General features: G+C 39.9%; 1 protein-coding gene across 19 annotated transcripts in view; it reads right to left on the minus strand.

Annotated features, from left to right (window-relative positions):
• DMD (dystrophin) overlaps positions 1–25,513 on the minus strand; it is a 953,416-nt gene that overhangs the window by 707,176 nt on the left and 220,727 nt on the right. For all 19 annotated transcript variants that reach the window (XM_083612216.1, XM_083612211.1, XM_083612219.1 and 16 more), the window contains one exon: positions 24,296–24,357. In XM_083612216.1, the coding sequence (XP_083468342.1) occupies positions 24,296–24,357 (62 nt within the window). The remainder of the gene's footprint in view (positions 1–24,295; positions 24,358–25,513) is intronic.

Genomic DNA, 25,513 nt, shown 5'->3' on the forward strand with positions numbered 1-25,513 from the left:
AGGGCAGACTTAGTTCTGTCCCTTTCCCCTTTATGAGACCATAAGCTTGAATTATCTGCATGTTCAGACTAAAGTGGATGATTATTGCACTACCCATGTGTAAAGGCACAAAGAGCACCTTTCAGCAGTCCTGACAAGGAAGGAAAAACCCAGCAAGATGATGTTCTTAAACTAACAAGCCTCCAATTTTCAGTTCTTGCTCTACAGAGAAGCTATGTCACATTGGCAAAAAAATATTAAATACTTTATTTTACAAAAACCTTTTGATTGTCAGGTAGTTACTCGATATTTCTGGTAACTGGTGATTGCAAAGCTATTAATGTCATATATATCTTCTTTTGATTTTAAAATTTATCTTACAACCCAACAAAAAAAATCACTAAAGTGCAAACATTATTTGCAGTGTTCCACAAGGTTCGCTACAAATGACTTGTAACAGCTATTTTACTCACATTAAATGCCACTGTCCAACTCAATAGCTTGATGTATATAAACTTAAATATGATGAACTCATGAACAAGAGTGACAAGAGGCATCCAGCTATGGGTCCTTCTCAAAGCACAAGAAATATTGTGACTGCACTGACGGATGGCTTATTGGCAAAGAAAAGCACTGATTAAAGTACTGTTAATTCCTTTAATTATGTAAACAGCAAATGCTGTGTCTTTTATTTTGGAATGAGTACATGTTAATTAAGCATCAAAAGCTATTTTGATCATAGAAATATTAGTAGCCTGAAATTCTAAATTATTTGGTGACATAATTAGTAATCTAAACAGCAGTAATGCCAGTGAGCTTAATTATCAGTTTAAAACACGAACAATAGGAAGTATGGCAACATGCTGGTCTGAAAGATGAGTTTGGGGGGAGGGGAATACATTTCCAGTAACATACCATTTTCCCCCCACCTGTGATGATGACCCAGATTTGCTCTAGCAGATTGCACAACAAACAAGCAACGGCTCATTTTAAATTATAACAAAATATAATCTTTGTATCTTTCTCTTACTGACATTATTTTAAGATGGTATTTTGAGATAAGGGTAAAATTTGAAAATAATAATAATATTCATACAAGCAACAATGCTGAAGTGCCGGCCACTAACCAAATTTGGGTTAGTGGCATAGTATCTTCTGTCCAACAACAAAAAGGTGAGTCATTTCAGACCCTGTGTATTCCTAGGAGAGTGCAAAGTCTTGAAGAGAGATTGTCATTTTACAAGTCTGAGAGAGCAGTGCATCAGCAGCATACTGATTATACCTCAGTCCAAAATTGCTGGATGAGCTCTCCCTGTGATTTCATGCAGACATGAAAAAGCATGGCACATGAGGGGGAAAGTTTTGGCCAAGGATGGGTGAGAAGGAAGAAAGACAATCCACCAGCAATGTTTTGGGACCTCTCCCTCAATCACTGAAGATCACTGTGAACTTCTGTGCTAATCTAAGTCACAGAAGGATAATATAGTAAAAAAGTAGTCAAAATTACTGAGTAGTCTACCAGGCCAACAAATGCAGTCTTTCTGCCAAAATCAAGATGGAAACAGTCCATATAAAGTTTCCTCAAGGAAAACCACTTGCTCTAGGAACTTGCCTAAGTATGGAATGTTCAATAATAACTAATATTTCTTCAGCTCTAAGAGATCTAACAACTGTTTCTTCAGCAGACACCATGTCACCACCTCTGCAAATAAAGATATCATAATACTTTCCCTTAGGAAGTTGTTAGCAATTTCTACCATTCAACAAGCTAGCCCCTCAATGGTGGATTCACAAATTAGGAAGGTGTTATTCTCTAGACTTGTCAAGGGCACTCCACCATTAAAACAAATATAAAATCCCTGACTAGTGGGCCCTAGAACTAAGAATAGTAGTAGTAATGGGTATCTACTTCTGTGGTTGAACACACATTGTTTCTTGTATACTCAATGCACAGCCATGTTCTGGGACTTGTCCCCTGCCATATTTAAGCAGCTCGACATATCACCTGGAAGGAAGTGGTTTGTGGTCCAGAGAGGGGGGCAGGGAGGGTGTCCAGAGCAATTGCCTTCACACACTCTCTAATAAAGTCTAAAGAGCTGCAGTTGGCAACATTTCAAACAGTGATGGGCGAAGCAACATGGGGGTGAAGCTTGGCTCGCATGTAGCCTTTGCACACCATCAACATGCCTGAAAAAGCAATTCTGTCTTACATGAAAGGTGCGTGTGTCTCTCCCTGCTTCTAGGAACCAATGAAAACAAAACTTTATTTTTAATATTTTTTATTTAAATATGTAAAATTAGGAGTAAAGGAATTTGAAACTTAAAATGATGTCCTTCATGATGGGTGGGTGGGTGTGTCCCCTCCCACTTGTTGTGTTTAATGAAACACTTCACTGTATAAAAAGGAAACCCTTTGTGTTCAAAATCAAGGATTATCATTTGTTGGCTATCAAAAGTTCACCCAGTGCGGAGGAATGAATATTGCAATTAATCTCATTGCCATTTTCAAGCCACAGGGCAGCACTTCTCACTAAAGAGATGATGAACTTGAATGGTGTTTAACTTTAGCTTTTTATTTGGAAAGTCACCAATTACTATTAACTTCACTGGCCTGAAAGTGAATTAGATTTAACTGGAGCACAATGATTCTGTGTCTCCATATGTGATCAAAGCAAGCAGTTATGTTTAATGGGTTCAGCTAAGATGAAAATGTGGGAGTCAATTGCAAAGTCATTATGCTTTTCTCTAAGTAATGAAAACATAGCATTTGATATACAATACGATTACAGGCTAATGACACAGTCATACAGGGTAACTCTTGGACAAAGTTCCATTTAAGGACATGGATCTGAATACTGTGCCATTTAAAGAGTTAAGAATTAACACAAACCATTATTCATAAATTGGTGGTGACAGCAAAATAGCATGTATTTAAATAACTACATAAAAATAAATGCCTGAGCTAAGTATAAGGATTGGATCCAGACCTTCTGTTTGAAAGGACAAAGGCCCCATCTACACTACACATTTAAAGCAGTATCATACCACTTTAAAAAGTCCCAGCTTCGCCAAAGAATTCTGGGAACTGTAGTTTCTTAAGAGTGCCGGAAGAAGCTAAGAGACCCTATTCCCTCACAGTACAATTCCCTAAGCGGTTTAACAATCAACCCCTCTTCCAGGGAACTCTGGAAACTGTAGCTCTGAGAGGAGACTAGAGGTCTCCTGTTTTCAGAACTCTTAACAAACTACAGTTCCCAGAATTCTTTAGGGGAAACCATGGCTATTAAAACTGGCATGATACAGCTTTAAATGTACAGTACTGTGCAGATGGTGCCTGAGATCCAGCTGTGGATCTCTGTGGGGGGAAGAGAGGGAGAGGTGTTTTTCACTAATTCCACTTGCAGACTCTCCGCTTCTCAACCTTTTAAAGCTTTTCTTCAGCCAGAAAATCACTGGAACTCAGTTCCGGCACCTCTCAGGTGGCTGCCATTGCCATTGTAAGAGAAAAAGGGAGGCGTTCATGGTAAGTTTCAGCACTTCTTTTTCTAGAAAAATAGCACTGGGCACAGGGGTATGAAGGGGACAGGGGAACCACCTCTATAAGGAGTATTCCATGAGCAGACAGGAACTCTGGATCCAGTCCTAAACCGTAAGTAGAATCTTCCCTTACGATGCCCAATATCTCTACGGGCAGGAAAGTGCAATTTACAGCATTTAGTCTGCTGCATCATATATATCCTATATATGCTCCCTGGTAAGTGCAGTCTCATTTAACATATAGTGAAATTAGAAGAATTCTGGGCCATTTTATTTATTTCTTGCTAAAGAAATAAAATAAGGTTTGCAGAGCTTTTCAACATATTACACTAGGAGTACTTTTTTTTAAAAAAGGGTTCTGCATGATGCACAAATTTTCCCCCCTCTTGGGCATAAACACTCCTTATTCTTATCCAGAAAAAAAATCAAAGGACTATATAATTCTGTGCTAATCTGTGGCAACTTCTCAAGCTTTTTGCAGAGATTTTTAAAAATGCATTATTGCAAGTAAAGTTTATACATGACCTTTTAAAATTTGTGTGGCAGAAAAAGTTAAAAGGTTCCCTTTTAAAAGCTCATTCCAATCCCATTGCCCACGAAAAAGTGAAAAATGCGAGCCTTTATGAAGCAAATGGCACTGGTTCAACATGGCATATTCAAAGAGTATAATTGCCTAAGGCATGTTTCAAGACATTTGATTCACAAACAGATTCATGAAGGCTTGAAAATACTGGGTCCATTACATTATTCTCTTTTTATCCCACACAATTTGCAAGAGCAGCTCTCAAGACAAACAGATAAGGAACTGTCTAGTCTCCCACAGCTGCCAGAGGCATGTCTCAAGGACAAATTCAGAACAAAACCTAAGTCAAAATTCCAAGAGCAGTAATCAACAAGTGAGGCAAATATCACCACTGTTAAGCTCTTATCAGCCAGAGAATCCAATACAAAAAAGAAAAACAAAAATCCTTTCCCATCCATTTGGGAAAACTACTGCACTGAATCATTTCTTACAGAATACATACATGCACACAAGAGAATACTGCAGAAAACCCACCTAAGCAAGCAGACATATTCTGAATATATTATGAAACACCAAATAAAGGCTAGTACCACTGCCACAGACCATATAGGATCTGGGTCTCTGATCCCCCAGCTGAAAAACTGGCAAGCAGTAATACTAGTTAATAATCATTAGAATTATTTGTAGTCTTGGCCAGAGTTCCAAAGGTCATATCTTCCACACACACTATCTACCTGCACTGCAGTTCGCACTAGGGAAACAGGCGAGGAAGGGGTCAGATTTTGCCACGGGATATTGTAAGTAAGACAGATCTTCAGAAGAAAACCAGGGACATCTGTAGTATGGTGGTACCTCAGGTTAAGTACTTAATTTGTTCCGGAGGTCCGTTCTTAACCTGAAACTGTTCTTAACCTGAAGCACCACTTTAGCTAATGGGGCCTCCTGCTGCCACTGCACCGCCAGAGCCCGATTTCTGTTCTCATCCTGAAGGAAAGTTCTTAACCCGAGGTAATATTTCTGGGTTAGCGGAGTCTGTAACCTGAAGCGTATGTAACCTGAAGCGTATGTAACCCGAGGTACCACTGTACTGGAAGAGGTCTCAGCTTTATTATCTGTCTTGCAAGAGGTAGCCCTGTAGGCAAACCAAAGGCACATGACAGGTGTTTTGAATGTAGTCGTGTGATGGTCCCAGCCATTTGTGAATGGCATGCCAAGAGAGGCTGTCTGCCCTCACACTTTAGAAGATTTTGCAGTGGCCTGCAAGACAGTTTGATTGTCTGTGGCCAATTCACAACATCACATGAGTATGTTTAAAGCACTCACCATGTACCCCAGCTTCATTTGTATCAGGTTTATCTCATCAGTGAAAATATGTCACCTGTCTGACCAGCTCCATATTGCTTCCACTGCACACAGTCAATGGACGTACCTGTAGAGATTAAGTATAAAAACCCTAGAGCTGCAGCCTACATTTCAGTTACCTGAAAGCATATTCATGGCAGAAATCCAGCTCATGAATCCTGGCTGAGCATGAAGCTTTTAATCTCAGGGTTGTGGGTTCGAGTCCCAAACTCGGGAAAAGATCCCTGCACTGCAGGGGGTTGGACTAGATGACCCTTAGGAACCCCTTCCAACTCTACAATTCTCTGATTCAATGAAACTCCACACATGCAGAGGCTTCTCTGTGTTCTTCTGTAAGCAAAGGTACCTTCTGGCTGTGTCAATATCTTGACAAACAGAGCATTAAAAGGAAACAAAAATTACTTGGCATGGTCATCCCATTCCAGTAACTGCTCTTATAACAGTGCCTTGATCCACACTGCACAGGGTAAAATAGTAAACTGCAGTATTTAATTATTCTGTTTTCTCTTCTGACAGCTTCTGGCAGTCAAGGATTTAGTGAGCTTTAAACATGAATATTCATGGTCTGACAATCTTGTTTGCCTTGAGTGTGAATATTTATGGCTGACAATCTTAGTTAATAGCCACTCTTATTCCTATCATACATGTGTCCTTGGTGGTTCTTTTTTTACTTCTCTGTTATATAGTTGGCCACTGCTGCTACACCAATGGCTAAAAATTCCAGAGTTTAAGTTTGTCAAGCATACATTATTTCCTAGGATAGGCTCAGGAGTTTTATGTGTCAACATCTGACTAATTATTCTGAAATTTATTTCAAGCCTCTGTATGTACAAAGCATATTCACCCTCCATCAGTTATAAATGCATTAATGATGTGATATTAATATTGTCTAAATTATTTGCTATCCTGTTTCTGGCAGGTGGTAACATTCTATTTGCCTTGCTGATGGATGCATTCAAGAAGCTATCTAAAAAAGATTTCAAAATCCTTTATGGGGTAGCAACAGCTAATTTATATATAGCAATTATTATACTTGGGAGTTGTTTTCTCAGTTTGCATTATAAGGCATTTATTCACAATGAACATGGTATCAACTTGTGACCCTGAGCTTGCCATCTGCTGTAGTAATGCCACTTTTAAGACCACAGATGCATATATATTAAAACAGATTGGATTTCAATAACAGATTTGGTGCTTGGGCTGTTTATTCCATGAATCCCTTAGCACTTAAAAGCCTGTAATGAAGGACACTTATGAAAGGCTATCTAAACATTCAGCTCAATTGCTTTTCAATGCAAAAAAACCCCCACAATATTTGAAGACAACAGAAATTAAAAAATAACTTTTGTATCTTAAATGACAGTTTTCTATATTTTTATTCAAAAATATATATTTTTATTCAAAAATATATATTTTTATTTTTATTCAAAATTATTTCACTTCACTTGCTTTGATTTATGCTATAAAGTATTAGAATATCATACTCATGTGCATTTTTAATGTAGCTACAATAATGCCAGGACATTTCTAATTGAACTCTGAATTTTTCTCTCTGAACAAACTAAAGGGCAGCATAAGAGCATCCTGCAGCTTAGGAGCATCTCAAAGTAGTCAGACAAAAGCACTACTTGATATATGAAGCCGGCTGTCAATGGATTCAGGGTGATGCATGGAAAATGGAAAAACACTTCCCCTTTAGGATTATACTGAGTGCCTTATAGCAAAAAAGTTTAACGTATAGAAATTATACTTTTTTAACACAATGTGGGCCTAATATGATGGAACAGAGGACAGAAGGGGATAAATATTTTTTGAAAGACTCCAGAATCCCCCTTGCAACCACTTTTACACATCAATAATATTGTTCATTTTCAGGCTGTCAAGCTCAAGTGATTCTGTTTTGGAACGTTGACCATATACCACACATGGCTAAACTTTGGCTGATCTTGCTGTTGGTTAAATTAGCCTTTTTCCTGTACAGGCTCAGTAACCTGAAAGTTCAAAGCCACCTTCTAACAATCAGCAGATGTGCCCATTCACCAGCTAGAACCACCATACAATTATTTGAGATATATATTTATATATAATAATGTCAGCAAATCCATTTACCGTGCAGTTATTAAGGTTTCTTTTCAACTGTTCGTGATACAGTGATTTACCTTTCGGCATGTTGAAAAGAAAAGCTCCTCAATGTGTTTCAGATATTCATCCAGAACACTAGAGAAACTTCGATCCTTGTTTTTAGGACAAGCACTTCCCCTACAGTAAAACTTAGTACAGTACAGTGGTACCTCGGGTTAAGAACTTACCGTATTTTTTGCACCATAGCACTCACTTTTTTTCTCCCAGAAAGTAAGGGGAAATGTCTGTGCGTGTTATGGAGGGAATGCCTACGGGTGGTGGTGGGGATCTGCTGCAGTCGTGAGCAGAGTATCCATGGTTCCCCTTCCTTCCCTCCTCCGTGGCTCGCTTTGAAACAGCAAAGCAGGAGAAGAGCCGCTGAGTGGGGAGGAGGGACAGACAGCCTGCTTCTTTAAAGGAGCAAAGTGGGAGAGGAGAGGAGCCGCTTACACGAGTGTAAGCGGCTCCTGTCCGGTTGGTTCCTTTAAAGCAAGCAGGCTCTCTGTCCCTCTCTCCTCCCCACTCAGCTCGCTACATAGCAGCAAAGTTTTTCAGCTCGCTAAGCAGGGGATGAGCGGGGAGGAGGGAGAAAAGCAGAGCCTGCTTGCTTTAAAGGAGCAAAGTGGGAGAGGAGAGGAGCCTTCTCCCCTTATACCCCTCTTCTTCTTCATTATTAGCAGCATCCTTCTCCACCCACCCCACGCATGCTTCTTCTCCCCTTAAACCCCTCTTCTGCATTATTAGCAGCATCCTTCTCCACACACCCCACACGTGGTTACAAAGCACGGATCCACATGGATCCTCAGGATTTTTGCACTGGGTCACCCCAAATTCACCATCAAATCACATGGCATGTCCATGGCTACATCTTGCACCAAAAAAATCACGCACCCACTGTTGCCTGGGGCCGCAGTGGTGTAAAAACATGGTTACAAAGCATGGATCCACATGGATCCTCAGGATTTTTGCATTGGGCTACTCCAAACTCACTGTCAGATCACATGTCTGGGGCCACAGCATGAACCACAAAAATCATACATCCACTGTTTCGTTTAGAATATTTTTTTCCTTGTTTTCCTCCTTTAAAAACTACGTGCGTGTTATGGTCAGGTGCATGTTACAGAGCGAAAAATACGGTAATTCATTCTGGAGGTCTGTTCCTAACCTGTTCTTAACCTGTTCTTAACCTGAAGCATCACTTTAGCTAATGAGGCCTCCTTTTGCTGCTGCTGCGCCGCCGCTGCACGATTTCTGTTCTCATCTTGAAGCAAAGTTCTTAACCCAAGGTAATATTTCTGGGTTAGCAGAGTCTGTAACCTGAAGCGTATGTAACCCGAGACACCACTGTACAAGGTATGTGGATTTGCCTTTGTCACTGTTGCTGTGTTATTCCTCAGTGAAGGGTTCTTCCCTTACAGCCAGGATAAATCCCTCCATTTTAAAAGGGAAAGTTTAAAAAACATTTTTTATTGGCTGTTTTATTTTCCACTATCAATGAAAGAAACTATTGACCAAAGCAACCAGAGCCATAATATGACAAAGTGTGTATCTTACCGGCATAGGCTGAATACATTTCTTCATCTGATTGATGCGATCTGGATTAAAAAGGGTCAATACTTCTCTTGGCTAACAACTATTTCATGACAGTGATATACAGTACCTACTAGAACAATATACCTTTTGTAGACTGTTTTCTAAGTAAATGTTATCATGAGGTTATATGATTTTCTAAATAACCACCAACATGAACTTTGTGCATTAGATATACACATTAGATGGCTGATTAGTTGAGTTTCCAAGGTTTGTTTTTTTATAAGTCAATCAGTGACACAAAAATGTTCCAAATTTGGCGTCTGCATCTGATGAGTCGATGACTCTTAAGCTAGCCTACTTATACATATATAGCATTTTCAGTCCCCTGAAGTAATCATTTGTTTTTGTGGTAAGCAGAATATCTTCTAGATCTTCGGATATAATTTATACCTAAATGACGTTTTATATCATGTAGATATAACACTTCATACATTTTGCTACAAGAGCACATGAAAGTTTCACAATGCAGCAGAAAATAATTACCACCAACTAATCCATAGAATATTATAGTATATGAATAAATCACATTCATACCTCTTTTAAATCAGAACCAGTGAAGGCAGTAAATGTCCTGTGTGAGTGTCTGGAGGTGGTTAGAGGATGGATGGCAGCTAATGGATTGAGGTTGAATCCTGACAAGACAGAAGTACTGTTTTGGGGGGACAGGGGGTGGGCCAGTTTGGGGAACTCCCTAGTCCTGAATGGGGTAATTGTGTCCCTGAAGGAGCAGGTGCGCAGCCTCGGAGTCATTTTGGACTCACAGCTGTCCATGGAAATGCAGGTCAATTCTGTGTCCAGGGCAGCTGTTTACCAGCTCCATCTGGTATGCAGGCTGAGGCCCTACCTGCCTGTGGACTGTCTTACCAGAATGGTGCATGCTCTAGTTATCTCCCGCTTGGAGTACTGCAATGCCCTCTACATGGTCACCTTTGAAGGTGAACTACAACTAATCCAGAATGTGGGAGCTAGACTGATGACTGGGAGTGGCTGTCTAGACCATACAACACCGGTCCTAAAAGACCTACCTACATTGGCTCCCAGTACGTTTCAGGGCTCAATTAAAAGTGTTGGTGCTGACCTTTAAAACCCTAAATGGCCTCGGTCCTGTATACCTGAAGGAGCATCTCCACCCCCATTGTTCAGCCCGGACACTGAGGTCTAGCTCCAAGGGCCTTCTGACGGTTCCCTCACTACAAGAAGTGAGGTTACAGGGAACCAGGCAGAGGGCCTTCTTGGTAGTGGCGCCCGCCCAGTGGAACTACCTCCCCTCAGATGTCAAGGAAATAAACAACTATCTGACTTTTGGAAGACATCTGAAGGCAGCCCTGTATCAGGATTTTTTTAAAGTCTGATGTTTTACAATTTTTTAAATATGCTGTAAGCCGTCCAGAGTAGCTGGGGAAACCCAGCCAGATGGGCGGGGTATACATAGCAAAATTATTATTATTATTATTAGCGCATAAACTATTGGCTTACAATATAAATCATACAGTGGACGCTCGGGTTGCGAACGTGATCCATGCCTAGGCTCAGCTTGGACATGCCCTCTCTTCTCCGTGAGGGAGGAAGTGAAGCTGTTTCTATTTCCTTTCCTTATTCTCTTCTTACCATGTAATCCACCAAGATGAACGTGTCTGAACTTGCTTCAACTTCAGACTGCAGGTATGGAACTATATGCCTTTTTTTGCACCTACTTGTGTTCTTCTTGCTGCTGCATGGAATAATGCATGAACCAGACCTTTGAATTTAGTAAGTAAACTGTTTTAAACTTACTTAACAGGGTGTGGTCTGTTCATTGCTAGAGGGGAGGCAAGCATTTTAAGGAGGACTAAATGGTATATGCAAAAAGATTTAACAACCTATCTTCAATGCAATGCTGCTGCTTAACTCTGAGAATGTTTTGAACTCTGATGGGTGCTCCTCTTCCACTGGAATGTAATAGAAATATTTCACATATCCACACCTGTGTTTTTTTGTTTTGCAGTTGGGAAGGAGATGCCCAAGAGGATCATTTTGGCTCTTCAACATTTGTTTCAGAAGTGTATCCTGCACTTTGCTATAAAATGCAACTGTTTGATGTGTTGTTTCTCAAACCAGCTTCACACTGACTGGAATCCTTAAGCCACTCTTAATTTATCTCCAACCAAGCTGTGAGCACACTAAAGACATGTCCCCTGTCAACATCCCCTGGTGTGTATACTGAAATAAATCTGACACAAATGAAGCCATGCTGGTGTGAACAGCTATGAGGGAAAGAGATGTGAAATGCACCGAAAAAGCCCAACTTTACTGTGCTCTAAGGTGGTAATGTGAACATACCCAAAGATGTGCAGGAAACACAGTGCCAAACCTCCATGCATTTTTATCTTGTTTCCTCCAGTCTTACATTTTTGTCCTCTCAACATCAAAAAATGTGACCCATGCTTTAAACGATGAAAGACATGAATAGAAATAATAAAGTGAGTTGTATTGAAATTTGAAGATAAAAAGATATTAAATATCAAATTATGTGAATCTTTTTTTACATATAAAAAGAATAAAATGCCTCTGATTAACATTTTAAGTGCAGGTGCTTTAAAGCTCAATACCTACTTTTAAAGAATATTTTAAGATGTTCCAAAGAGAATATGCAAATTGCTATAGATTTGAGTATGAATTGGTATAGTTTCATTGTAATAAATCAATGGTACAGAGCTATTCTTTGCATTTATTGATGGGACATACTCTAAAATCACTTGTTTTTTAGCTTGTTCAATGAGCTTCCAATGACTCAAAATCTGTGCACCCAGTAATTGGTGTCAATATTCCACCTGCTAATATTTGTGACAAGAAGCAAGAGGCAAACAGGCAAGATGCAATTACGCAAAACACTGAATATGTATAACGTCAAAAAAAGAAGAGACATTCACAGATGCAGCCAGAGATACGCCATGCAATAATGTGCATTAAAAAATCAGTACAGATTTTAACACAAGTGCCATGAAGCAAAACAAATGAATTACATATATAATAAAATGACTGCCTACTTTAAGTTTTTATTTTTGCTCCTAATGCATTACTGGTTTTATTCTAGTCAAATCAAGGCCAGTATTTGGCCTTTCCTTCCATTAGGTTTTTATGCAGAGGTTGGATGCTCATTTTAATTGAGATTCCTGCACTGCAGGGGGTTGGACTAGAAGACAATACAATTTTATGATTCTATCTAAACTAGCGAGATGAAAGAAACTTGGGAAAGTATGTAGATGAGCTACAGAGTTCTTCACCTTTTCTGGGTTATCCAAGAGTGATATGGAAGGACTAGAAGACAATTGTGTCTTTTCTCATCTTACCCACCTGTAATGGTTTCTTTTAAGACTGAAGGCTTGAGCTTTTCCTCATTTGCTTGCTTCTATCAGTTCCATTTAGCAATAAGGGAATGCTATGTCAGCCTGCCACTGAAATATTGCCTGAAGCAAAAGGTGAAGCAAATTTGGAGTTTCCTTCTTCAGGGAAACATCATAGGAATTTCAAGAGAAGACAGAATAGTTTATATAAGACTAGGGAAATTTATTGCAGCAGAGAGGGTAGGGACCTGTTGTTTCCATGGGTGTCAGGTGCTATTGCCCAGATCAAAATCTGAACAAAAAAATGCAGTTTCTCCTAAAAGAAAACCACGGAGGAATTTTGAGGTAAGCAACTGCTTCAATAAGATGAGAAACATTTTAGTGCTCTGTCATAGGTTAGGGAAATAATCCCTACTAAATCTAGAATATAGGATTATTAGAGAGTAAAAAGAACACACACACACCTTTTGTCATGGTTGGGGAACCTGTTGCCCTCCAGATGTTGCTGGAGCACAGCTGCCATTATCCTTGATCATTGCTGGCTGAGACTGATTGGGAGTTTGAGTTCAACAGTATCTGGAAGGCAACAGGTTATCCACCACTGCCCCCATTTAGATAGGGTGCTCCATGTACAGATCTGCTAATTTGGCATTACTCTTACCATGGCGTTATAGGAAGGAATAGAACAGAGAATCAGGTTGGATCTATAATAAGTTATTTGCACTTGGTTCCCACTGAAATTAATAAGGACTGAGTTGGTCATGACTACCTTTTTTCATTTCCATGTGACTTGTGTGTCATTACCCTAGTCTAGATCCAACCTAGATCTGTGAACTGGAAGATGAGGTCCTTCTAAAACCACACACAGAAAACATGACTTGTACAATACTCTTGATCTCCCTCCTTGCAATATCAGGTTAGGATGACGAGGGAAGTAGGGATGAAGTAACTTTTACAAACGAAGTAGTTATTAATGAATTACCTTTGCACGGGGGCATTCCACCCACCAATTTCTTTACTGGGGAGAAAGGAAAACTAGAATGATCCCAGTATATACTGGATTTCACCTGAAACTAATTTTAAATAGTTAGGACTAGCCAGGTTCTGATTTTAGATGGAAATTAAACAGTTTAAAAATAGAAAGTAGTTTGTGTTATTCCTCCAACAAAAACTAATAAAAGAAATTAAGATGATTTTTTTTTAAAAAAAGAGTTACCCAATGATCCAAGTTATTCTTTGTCCTAGGATACTTAAAATAGGCACATCAATAAAGTGGGGGGGGGGGAATTAATGAGGAGTTTAATGGCTTAAACACTAATTCTCCAGAAGATGAACACAAGCAAAGAGCTAAAAATAGCTAACTGGTATAAAGATACAAGTGAACTAGCTACTTAGGAAAAATACAATATTTGGGCTAGTAATAATGAAAATTGCACACTGAGGATATGCGAAGTTATATGCAGAGAAACTCAGACAAAGCTGCTAAATACTAATGTATTTATGAACTAACTTCAAATTTCATATCTCCTCTTTTCCAGGCTAAACATCTTGGTTGCCCTCCTTTGCACACGTTCCAGTTTGCCAACGTCCTTCTTTAATTGTGGTGCCCAGAATTGGATGCAGTATTCTAGGTGTGCTCTGATCAAGGCAGAACAGAGTGGTACTATTACTTTCCTTGATCTGGACACTGTTCTTCTGTTGATGCAGCCTAGAATGGCATTAGCTTTTTTTTGCTGCTACATCACACTGTTGACTCATGTTAAGCTTGTGGTTCACTAAGCCCCTAGATCCTTTTCACATGTACTACTAGTAAGGCAGGTGCTCCCCATCTTAAATTATGCAGCTGGTTCTTCCTACTCAAGCGCAGAACCTTACATTTATCCCTATTGAAATCATGTGGTTATTTGGGCCCAGGGCTCCAATCTGTTAAGATCACTTTGCATTTTGATTCTGTCTTCTGCGGTATTAGCTACAGCTCTCTGTTTGGTGTCATCTGATCTACGAAGCTCCGTCAAAAAAAAAAATGAGATTTGTCTGGCATGAGTTATTTTTGAGAAACATTTCTTCTGTAAGTGCTCAGACTGACTATTGAATTATCTATTCTAGGGCCTTTCCTGTTATCGATGTCAAGCTCACCAGTATGAACTGCTTTGTTATGACCAGTAATAGGCAGACTCATGTGTATTTAAGATGTATGTTAGCAGCTGTTAATCCCTTGGAATTAGTTTGTGTGAAGAGATAATTAAACTAGGCACACTGGTTAGTGTATTAGACACAGTAAAGGTAAAGGTAAAGGGACCCCTGACCATTAGGTCCAGTCGTGACCGACTCTGGGGTTGTGGCGCTCATCTCGCTTTATTGGCCGAGGGAGCCAGCGTACAGCTTCCAGGTCATGTGGCCAGCATGACTAAGCCGCTTCTGGCGAACCAGAGCAGCGCACGGAAATGCCGTTTACCTTCCCACTGGAGCGGTACCTATTTATCTACTTGCACTTTGACGTGCTTTCAAACTGCTAGGTTGGCAGGAGCAGGTACCGAGCAACGGGAGCTCACCCCGTCGCGGGGATTCGAACTGCCGACCTTCTGATCAGCAAGCCCTAGGCTCTGTGGTTTAACCCACAGCGCCACCCGCATCCCAATTAGACACAGTAATTTTAGCCAAATCAACAAATGTTAGTGAAGTGAGACAGATTTCTTTCTAGGGGGATGAACATCAAAGGAGGGATCTTCCCCTGGGTTATAAAAGAGACCAGACGTTAGGCTAGAGGTGGAGGAATGGAGTTGGAGTTAAGCAGAGAAGAACCCTGAAACTGGGTTGGGTCCTGCAGTGCAAGTTAGGCTGCAGAGAAAGGCTAGTGCTGGGCTTATGGTTGCTGCTGCTATGGAATAGGGTTTTGGGGTTCTGTGAGCCCCTCCACTGAAAGCTGCAGGTTGCATATATGTGTTAAGAAACCATATATCATAAAGACACTGTAGTCTCCATTGTGCCTCATTCCCAAAGGAAACACTAACTCTAGGTGAGCCCGTCTGCAGACCCGGAATCATTTGCAGTCACTCGACAGAGATTGAGCTGGTGTGTAACACTGTGCTTGTTATCGTCTTTGCAAGCATTTCAAACAATTTGTATTTTAAAACATGCTCTTTCTTTTATCCATATATGGAAGATAAATCTACCAGGAGATGAATTGCCTGTGTATAATTTCTTAAAGTTCTCTCTTGCTTCAAATGTTTTGAAGATGGCTAGATTTAGCAACAATGAGTTCTAATCACAGTGACAATGATATCTTCTGCCAGCAACAATCATGCAAATATGTCAATGTTTACAAATCGGCAAGCCAGACATATGCACCACTGAAACCAATATCCCAGTACTATATTAAGCTCATTTCTTTTGTTCCTTCAAGTTATTTATAAATCACTGTGGTTTGGAGAGAGGACACATACTCAATCTATTGAAGATAAAAATGTGTCTTAAAACGAAAGACAGAGGGGAATCTATGTAGGCTTTATGCTTTTGGGTGGGGGGTGGGCGGGATGAGAAAAAGATGAACAACTAAATGAATCTCAGCTGCCTATCTTCAGCCCAAATATCAGAAGTCCCTGCTATAACTCCCATTCCTCGCGTTCCTCCCAAATATACTCCAGTTGAAGACTAGTGAGTGGAGGTCCCTCTTAATAAACTGCAAGATTTAGACTAGGTTAACTCACCACCTCCAAAAAAACACACCACTTGCTATCCCCTTCTTCTATATATTTTTTCCAAATGTAACACAAGATTAATAATCAAACCTTGGATTACAGAGTGAGTGGCTGCACATTCACCACACATTAAAAGTGCATCACCTCTCCCCTAATCTTGGGAACTGTTGTTTACCTTTCACCAGAGCCATCTTTCCAATAAGACTTAGTGGTGCGTTGTGCCAGAGCGCCGGCCTCTCAGGGGCGCCCCAGCAAGTGGGGGAGCTGTGCGGCTTTGCTGGTGGCCTCCCCTTTCCCTGCACACCTGCCAGCTGTGCCCTGCCAATTATATGGCTGGCGGGTGTGCAGCTTTCCTCCCAAGCCTCTGTAGCGATCACTCTCCTCCCGAGGAGGTTTGGGAAGGGTGCAACTTCACTCCCAAGCCTCTGCGAGGATTGCTCTCCTGAAACAGCATGGGGGAGAGTTGCGCCCCCCCCCCGGATGGCTGGCAGTGCGCAGCTACGGCCACCCCAACACTATTCATGGTAATCTGGGGGCGCTGGGTGGATATTTGCACCCCATCGCCGCATCTGCTAAAGATGACACTGCCTTTCACAGAGCTGCAATTCCCAGAACGCTTAACAGCTGTTCCTGGGATGCTCTGGGGCAAGTCATGTATGGTATGTATGCAGCCAGTCCCTCATTATCACATCACAGTAAAACAAATATGAAAAAGCTTCACTGCAACTTTTACAGGATCAAAGTTCCAGCTGCCATTAAATAAGAGAGTCCCTCCCAAATCACCTCTGGAGGCTAGGGACCACCCCAATTAGCTTTAATTTTATTAGCGAATATTATTTCCCCAGAAACGTAGCCTGCTCTCTATCACTCTCTCTAGCCAGTCTAACGGTTGTGTCACCTTTTTAGCCAGAGAAATTTTTCAAACTCTGTTAAACTATTCATAGATAACCCTTACTTAGCTTTTCAAAACAGTGCAATTTCCATTATGGCTACCACAAACAGAGACAATATGAGATCTTCATGTAGAACCTGATCACAGAAAAGTGAGAGCAATCCAGATCTTTATTTTTTTTCCATTATTTCCACTATGGTGGAAAAATAACTCAAGAGCCAAAAATCCTTTACCAATGCACATTTCCACCATATGAGTCCCTCTGGTCACTAATTATTCATAAAGCTAGGAGGCAGCATTCTTTAAATGAAATCATACCTTTGGATTTAAGGTGTGGTATAAATTAGGAGAGTCCGTATTTTTCCGCTATAAGGTTTGTGTGTAATTTCCCCAAAATACTGGGGAAGAAAATCTTCTGTCCTTTGTAAGGCATAAAACTGACAATTTGTTAATTAAACATTCCAAGTGATTGGGAAGATTGGGAAAATGTAAATGGATACATCAAATAAGCAGAAAAGAGTTAAAAATCAGTCATTTGGGTGTTGGCCTATTATCATTTTGACTTTCTGAATCATGTTGACAATGAGACTCAAGCATATATTTTTCCATCAAGTCTCCTGTTCAACAATATCAGAAAAACAGTTGGACAGCTTTTCCTGGAATTGGGGAACATGCATCTGAATCACTTAAATTTTCTAGATTTTCTCCCCCTCAGCCATCATCCATCAAACATGACAGTACGTGTGGCTTGGCAACAACTTTATGTTCAATGGGAGTATTTTTTTCTGAATGCTGTTTTCTAGCTCATCTGCCACCTCTAGCTTTAAATTTCAAATATTTGACACTTTCTTCTTTACTAATTCCAGTGCCATGAAACTAAACATGATGGCATGTCTAATGTGACTGCGGAGTATTAGTCACAATGGATAATACAATTTAGAAAATCCGGTTATAGCTTTTCTTTGCAAGCAGAATTTTCTTCCCACTATTATATCTATATCTTCTACTGTCTATTTACTTCATTATCACTACAGATTTCTAATTATCCCCTAATGCCCTGGCTGAAAATAAATTGGGATTTTACATTGCTAAAAAATGCAACTTCATACCAATTTTAGTCTTGCTGTGTGTGTGTGTGTGTGTGTGTGTGAGAGAGAGAGAGAGAGAGAGAGAGAGAGAGAGAGAGAGAAAGAGAGAGAGCATGTCAGGTAAAAGTATGCAACCAGCTTGGAAAGACACTAAAAATAAATTTATTCCTATTCTTCGCAAAGGAATGTGCTTACTATTTGATAATTCTGTGAGTCAGGAACCATGCACAGAGCAATCCTATACATGTCTACTCAATGTTCCATTCAATTCTATGATGTTTACTCTCGTGTTCAGTGGGCATAGGATTGCAGCCTAAATCCTGCAATGTAGTTTCACATAAGATTGGCATAAATAATTACATAAAGTGTCCTTCTCTTAACCACATTTCCTTCTACATTCTTCTCACTTTATCAGTTTGCATGCTATTTTCTTAGGAGGATATAAAATAACGAGTCACCCACCTAGGCATGGCCTTGATCAAATTACATGTGAACTTACACTTAAACATGCATCACTACAGTCGTGATATTTCAGGATCTTGTGCCCAGAGTTATAGCATACCACAGGGATGTTATACTGCACTTTAATTACTAAGAGGGATTGGTAACAGATCACCAAGTCCCAATCTGACTGAAATATAACTTTATTGTCACAAGGCACCAGAATAGTATTGGGAAAGCAAAATGTGCGGTTCTATCAAATGGTTTTATATCCCTCTTTCTCTTAAGCTTCCCAGGATTCAGTCCATACCATTCAGCAGAGTCCCCTGACAATTCAGAAAGACCTTTGGGGAGAAGGCTGGCCTTTTTTGTCCTATGTATGCCGTTGGAAGTCATATTTTATCTGGATCCAACTGCAGTTGTTTCACATATCTTCTAAAGAATTCATGGTATTGGGAGAAGACATAGGAAAATCTTTCAAATGGTGAGACAATTTAATTATGGATGGGCAGACACACTGAGTGAAATTACAAAGTTGCCACTTCTTGTGGCTTCATCTACATGCCTACTCTCAGTTATGCTGCCCTTTTAAGCATATCATCAAGGATCCACAATACATACTCTCACATGCCATGGGTGGTAAGCCTTTCCTTGCTTATAGACAACCTCCTAACAAAGACAGCTGTTCATCAGCAACAGATCACATAACAGAGACACTGCAACAGGCATCAGGCCCTGCAAGAAAGCTGCTCTGCCCAAATCAATTCATACAACAATATTACAGGACCTGATAAATTTGGCAACTACATCAGGGATCTTCTATTCGCATACTATCACCAGCCAGCAATGTCCTTCTGTATTCTGCATAGGACAAACAGGCCAATCTCTACCCCAAAGATTAAATGGACACAAATTTCATATCAGAAAGGGCAATATTCAGACAGCAGTGGGAGTACATTTCAACCTCTCAGAGCACAGTGTCACCGACTGTCATTTAAATAGCCATTTCTGGGGGGGAAACACAGAACTTCAAAGGGAGATTTATCACATGAAATGGTGGGATTACAATTTATCAAGAAATTCAGTTCTATCACCTGTAGCTACAACAGAGATAAAGGGCTTTCATCCAATTATTATTAATTTGTATTCATTTCTATACCACAAACTCATGTAAAATACATATCTACAGGATGTACAGAATCTCAGTCCAAAGCAAAACAACATAACAGATAAAATCAAGCAGCATATCTTAAAGGAAAAGAAATGCAGAAATGCAAAATACACAATGTCTGTTAATTAGCTAGGATGTTTCTGTGACCATGAATACTGCTTTTTAGATAATTTATTTAAAAATTATTTCTGACAACCCAAAAGAACAGTAGCAGGTTATTTATTATAACATACCATGTACCAAACAAAAAGTACCATGCTGATACAAATCAAAACATCCATATTTCCTGAGCTGCCATGAATAATGAGTGTTGGGCAGTACTGCTTTTCCAATTGACATGGGTAGTCCTATCTAGAGTGCATTCCAATTATCCAGTTTTGAGATTACCAATGAATGGATCACTGTAGCCAGGGTACCCTGTACAAGAATGGCCATGATTAGCGTACCAGCTGCAGCTGGTAAACAGCACTTCCAACCACTTTTGATAGGCAACTGGGAAGCTGGCCGCCCTAGTGTCATGGAGGGCATTCCATGTATACAGTCTGTTGAGTTGGAATAACCATGTTCTAACAATCACAACCACAGAACCAGCCTCAGCCGGCTGCACCTACTACACCCTACCTGAGTCCCAAGATAAGGACCAGTTACTGTTAGCACATAACTGAAGAACAACTCCAAATATGGCTGCAGCCAATCTAAAATGTACCTCGCTTAGGACACTGTGTGGTAGAAAATCATATTTTTATGGAGTACGGGGCTCAGTCTTTTGGAGTGTTCCTGCCAAGCCTCTCTGCTGAAGCTTTGAATAAAACTTTTCAACCCTTCTACCTGTTGTCTTTTACTGATGTAAAAAGGCAGCATAAAGGACTTGTGTCTGTAACACTTAGCTACCATTGCCTCCAATGATGGTGATGATGATAATAATGATAATAAATTATTATTATTATTATTATTATTATTATTATTATTATTATTATTATTTATACGCCGCCCATCTGGCTGGGCTTCCCCAGCCACTCTGGGCGGCTTCCAACAAAATATTAAAATACAGTAATGCATCAAACATTAAAAGCTTCCCTAAACAGGGCTGCCTTCAGATGTCTTCTAAATGTCAGGTAGTTGTTTATCTCTTCGACATCTGGTGGGAGGGCGTTCCACAGGGTATGTGCCACTACTGAGAAGGCCCTCTGCCTGGTTCCCTGTAACTTGGCTTCTCGCAGTGAGGGAACCGCCAGAAGGCCCTCGGCGCTGGACCTTAGTGTCCGGGCTGAACGATGGGGGTGGAGATGCTCCTTCAGGTATACTGGACCGAGGCCATTTAGGGCTTTAAAGGTCAGCACCAACACTTTGAATTGTGCTCGGAAACATACTGGGAGCCAATATAGGTCTTTCAAGACCGGTGTTATGTGGTCTTGGCGGCAGCTCCCAGTCACCAGTCTAGCTGCTGCATTCTGGATTAGTTGTAGTTTCCGGGTCACCTTCAAAGGTAGCCCCACATAGAGTGCATTGCAGTAGTCCAAGCGATGACAAAGATGCATCCAAGAGCACCTACAAACAAATCTATTCTTTCAGAGGAACTGGATTCCCATCCAGGACAGGTCAGCCTCCCAGATACAAGAATCATCTACCAACAGTGTCTCCATCTTCCCACTGTTCAAACTCAGTTTATTGCCCCCATACTGTTCAACACTGAGCACAAACAACAGATAGAATCATGCACAGTGACTGTGGACTTATGCATTATGGAGAAATAGAGCTGTGTGTCATCAGTGTACACCAGCCACAATCTCAGCCAGATAAAGCAGGGAGGCTGTGAAACAGCAGAGTTGATATATAACATTTTGGAAGCCTTTAAGGTGCCACAAGACACATTGCTGTTTTTACCAAAGCTCAGTTTTCTGAAACCCAGTTGCTCAATTTTATGATAGTGCCACATTTTCAAATTTACTATCTATTTATTTACTTTATTTTTACTTTTATTCTGCTCTATGCTGAAATTCTCAAGACAAGCTGGAAAACCAGTATGTTTGGAGAGTTAAATGTTTCTACTGTAAGAAAGTCTACCTAACAATGTTTCTACCTACCAAAGTCAGCAGACAATTAAAATTCTCATGTTCAATTTATTGCATCATAAGTCTTCAAGTCTGTTCACTTTCTTTCCTTTGATACACAGCCTAGAGTCTACATCGTCATCTCACAGCCCAATATCACCACCCTCAATATTGTGCCTTAGGCCAATGAAAACCTATGCATAAATCACCAACATTTATCCAACGCATTGAATATTTGAAGGCTTTGCATATTCCCAATATGATATGTATAAATACTCAGCATGAGTAACCTAGTGAAAAAAATGTGATATTAGAAACCATAAGTAATAGGATGCTATTTAGCTGAATCAATACCATAAAACCTTAACTTAGTCTAATTAAATCTCAATTCTCCTGAAAATATCTGCAATGGAAAAGAAAATGTGGCTTGCAAGGCTTCAGGTTTTGTTCAAAATGCACCGCTGAAATCTCTGAGAAGCTGTCATGAGCAGCAGTAGTCTGTTAGTACAAGGAGCCAAGGAGCCAAAGGGGAAATTTCATTTCCCCCAGACCTCTGCTGTCAGGATACTACCGTGACAGCAGCATCAATCAATTTGAAACATCAAATATAGGCCATTCTACAACAGCTACTTTTTACCCATCCTAGCCAGGAGTGCCAACTTGAATAAAATATTGGGGGGGGGAGGCAGGTAGGCCCCACCCTGCATAATTAATCACATGAAGCAGTGCACGCACACCATCTGAATGAGAATGTCTATCAAGTTTGGGGGGCAGTCCCCTCAAATATTTTATGGGGGGGGGAGATGCCTCAGCCTCTAGGAGTTGGCTCCTAAGATCCTAACTCATCACGTAAAGTTAAGTGCACGGGACAGCTGCCGCCAGAGCCCAGACTAATTTCTCAGTAATGAAAATGCAGTCCTAATACTTCTACATGAAATAATGATTTGTTTTTATTAAATCCTGAGCCTTCAATTAAATGCTGGTGCATTCTGCAGGTGAGCTTTCAAAGCCTCTTTCTAAAACCTTTAAAAGGTCCCTTTAAAAGCAGTACTAGTTTTACAAGCTCAAGAAATGTCAAAAATATGATTCTTAATTGTTTTGTAAAATTTGTTTTGCAAAATTCTCAACTCAGCTGTAATCAACATTTCACATAGCATTTTCATAATTGTTAGAACAGAGAAGTCACTATGAACCATGTATGAGTCTTGTTTTCTCTAGGGACAAATATAATGACTTCAAAATCAAAAAGTTTCTTACAGTCTGTACAGAGCTTTCTTTCACTGCAAATAATTCAGTCATCCACTATTTTACTCTTCATTAATAGACTCTCTATTTTTCTATGATCACAGTGACATCATATATTTTAACATCTGTTTACAATAAAAGCAGACCCTTTAAGCCAATCTTACCAAGAAACACTTCTGAAACAATGTCTGACTCAATTCTGCAATCAAGGCTATTCATTTAAAAAATAATATTCATGCATACTCTTCTGTAAACAAAGATGACAATAATGACAAATTGTTGACCATCCCATCACAAGCCTGTTCACACATCAGCACTGCTAAATTATCATCTTCAATATGAGCTATTACTATAAAAGGGGGAAAAGCAAAGCCATTTCAGGGAAAAACTATGCACTACCATCAAATCCCAATGGCGATAAATTCCTAGTCAAAGAACCACTGAGCCTTGGGTACACTTTTGGATAGCAGTCCTACAAAACGTATGTAACATAACTAAACAGATATTGGAACCCACACCAGAACTGGCCCTATTAAATATTTTCCAAGACAATAATGCTCACTTGCACTATAAAGAGCTTATAACCCACCTACTCTCAGAGGCCAGAAAAGTCATAGTTAGACCCTGGAGAGACTTGTCTGGAGTAAGCATGGACCATTGGTACCAAACTGTATGGAATATGGTCTTATTAGAAAAGTTAACTGCCAAACTAAAACTGACATGAGGGCAAAAGAAAGAGGACCGGCATGGCTCTTTTATTACACACAGCTTAAACTGACAATGATAGCAGGGATCTTCTACCAGCATTCAGATCAATACGGCTAACTTGACCCAATATTCCATACCCCCTTTCTGCAAACACAAACAAATCTCACTATGGTTAATCAAAGGCAATTAAAGGCAAACAAGCATACCCTGGCCCCCCTCCCAATTTTCTCTCATCACCAATATAAACCAACAAATATACAGAAAGAGAACCTACACAACTGACACTGACATGAAAACCCCACATACATACCAAGTTGAGAAAACAAGATAGTGTGTAAGTTTACCACCCACCCTCTACCCTCTTCCCCTACCTATGGAATCTTATTGTCTTACATTTTACATTGAAGGTAACCAAAAGACTTTATAATCTGATAAAAAAAGAGAGAGAGATTGCATGTTCTTTATAGTTCATGAAAATCTTTAATATTTTTTCTTTTTTTAAAGTTACCCTTAAAATTAACACATACATTTGATTCTGGATGCAAAAGGGGAGATTTTCTTACCTTAGCAAACTGTGCATTTACCCATTTTGTGAATGTTTTCTTTTGAACATCTTCCCTTTCATCTGTAAAAAAGAAAATACAATTCTGTTAACGTTGCTGACTAAAGGGTTAGCTTGTCTTTGGCTAGTGACAAATGTTATTTATGATAAACAGGGTTCAAGGACACAAACAATTTCCGACTGTTTTATAGTCTAATTCAAAAGTGTGGGATAGTTAATATAGTTGTTATCTAATGCAATGGACAAAACAATTGTGTTGCAGATAAAACATTTCATCTACATTCAGTTTGAAAGCAGCAGGTTTTCCACTGAAGGCTTAGTCTTGCCACAGAAACAATAGCATGTTTTTGTTTCATTTTAGGTGGTGTGTGTCTTTTGAGTGCTTGAAAGGTCGAGTGCACAGATATCTCCCACTCTCTGCAAAAACTCAGGCTTAGCTAATAAAAATAAAACCAGCCCCTACCCTCTGGATGAGGGCGGGCATAGAGAAGGGCTCAGATGACAAGTACAGAGTCCAGGTGAGTTCATATTGGGAGAGGCAGTCCTTAAGGGCAGGATTTCTACATGTTGCTGGACAAGAACTCCCATCATCCCTGACCATTGCCCATGTTGGCTGGGGTGGATTTGGAAATTCTTTTTGACATTTGTGTTGCTTTCATAGAAGATCAAACAGGGATATTAAATAATACAAGTGGAACATGCAACAAAATGTTGCGATGCAGGGTGCTTCCTGCTTGGGATTCCAGTTGCTGTTCTACCTCATCTCTTGGCGGTTTTCCATTTTCAACATACAGCCCAGTGTTCCATACACACTAAACATATTAGATTGTCATTGGGCTATTTGAGTGGCACCCCTAAACTTTACGTGCTTCTGGAAATATCCAAAGCACAAATCTGTTGATATTTCTCTCCTCTGTATGTGTGGCACCATTTCACTTATATAAAGATATGGCGGACAACAAAGATTACTAATAACATATGATTTGTATCTCAAACTCTAAGACAACAGTACCCTTTTGTCTAACTGAGCATTTCTTTGGATCTCTATAAAATGGCTGGCTTCAAATGTCAACAGAGGTTTTTCTTTTCTTATTTCAGCAATTCAAGCTATTCAGTTTTAGACTACAATCAAGACAATCTTTTTAAAACCTCTTGGAGTTTTTTTTTAAATTAAACATTACATCAAAAAACAGCATTTTTGCAGGTCACAGTTCACAGA

This window comes from Podarcis filfolensis, assembly GCF_964270895.1.
Source record: "Podarcis filfolensis genome assembly, chromosome: 4".
NCBI lineage: Eukaryota > Metazoa > Chordata > Lepidosauria > Squamata > Lacertidae > Podarcis > Podarcis filfolensis.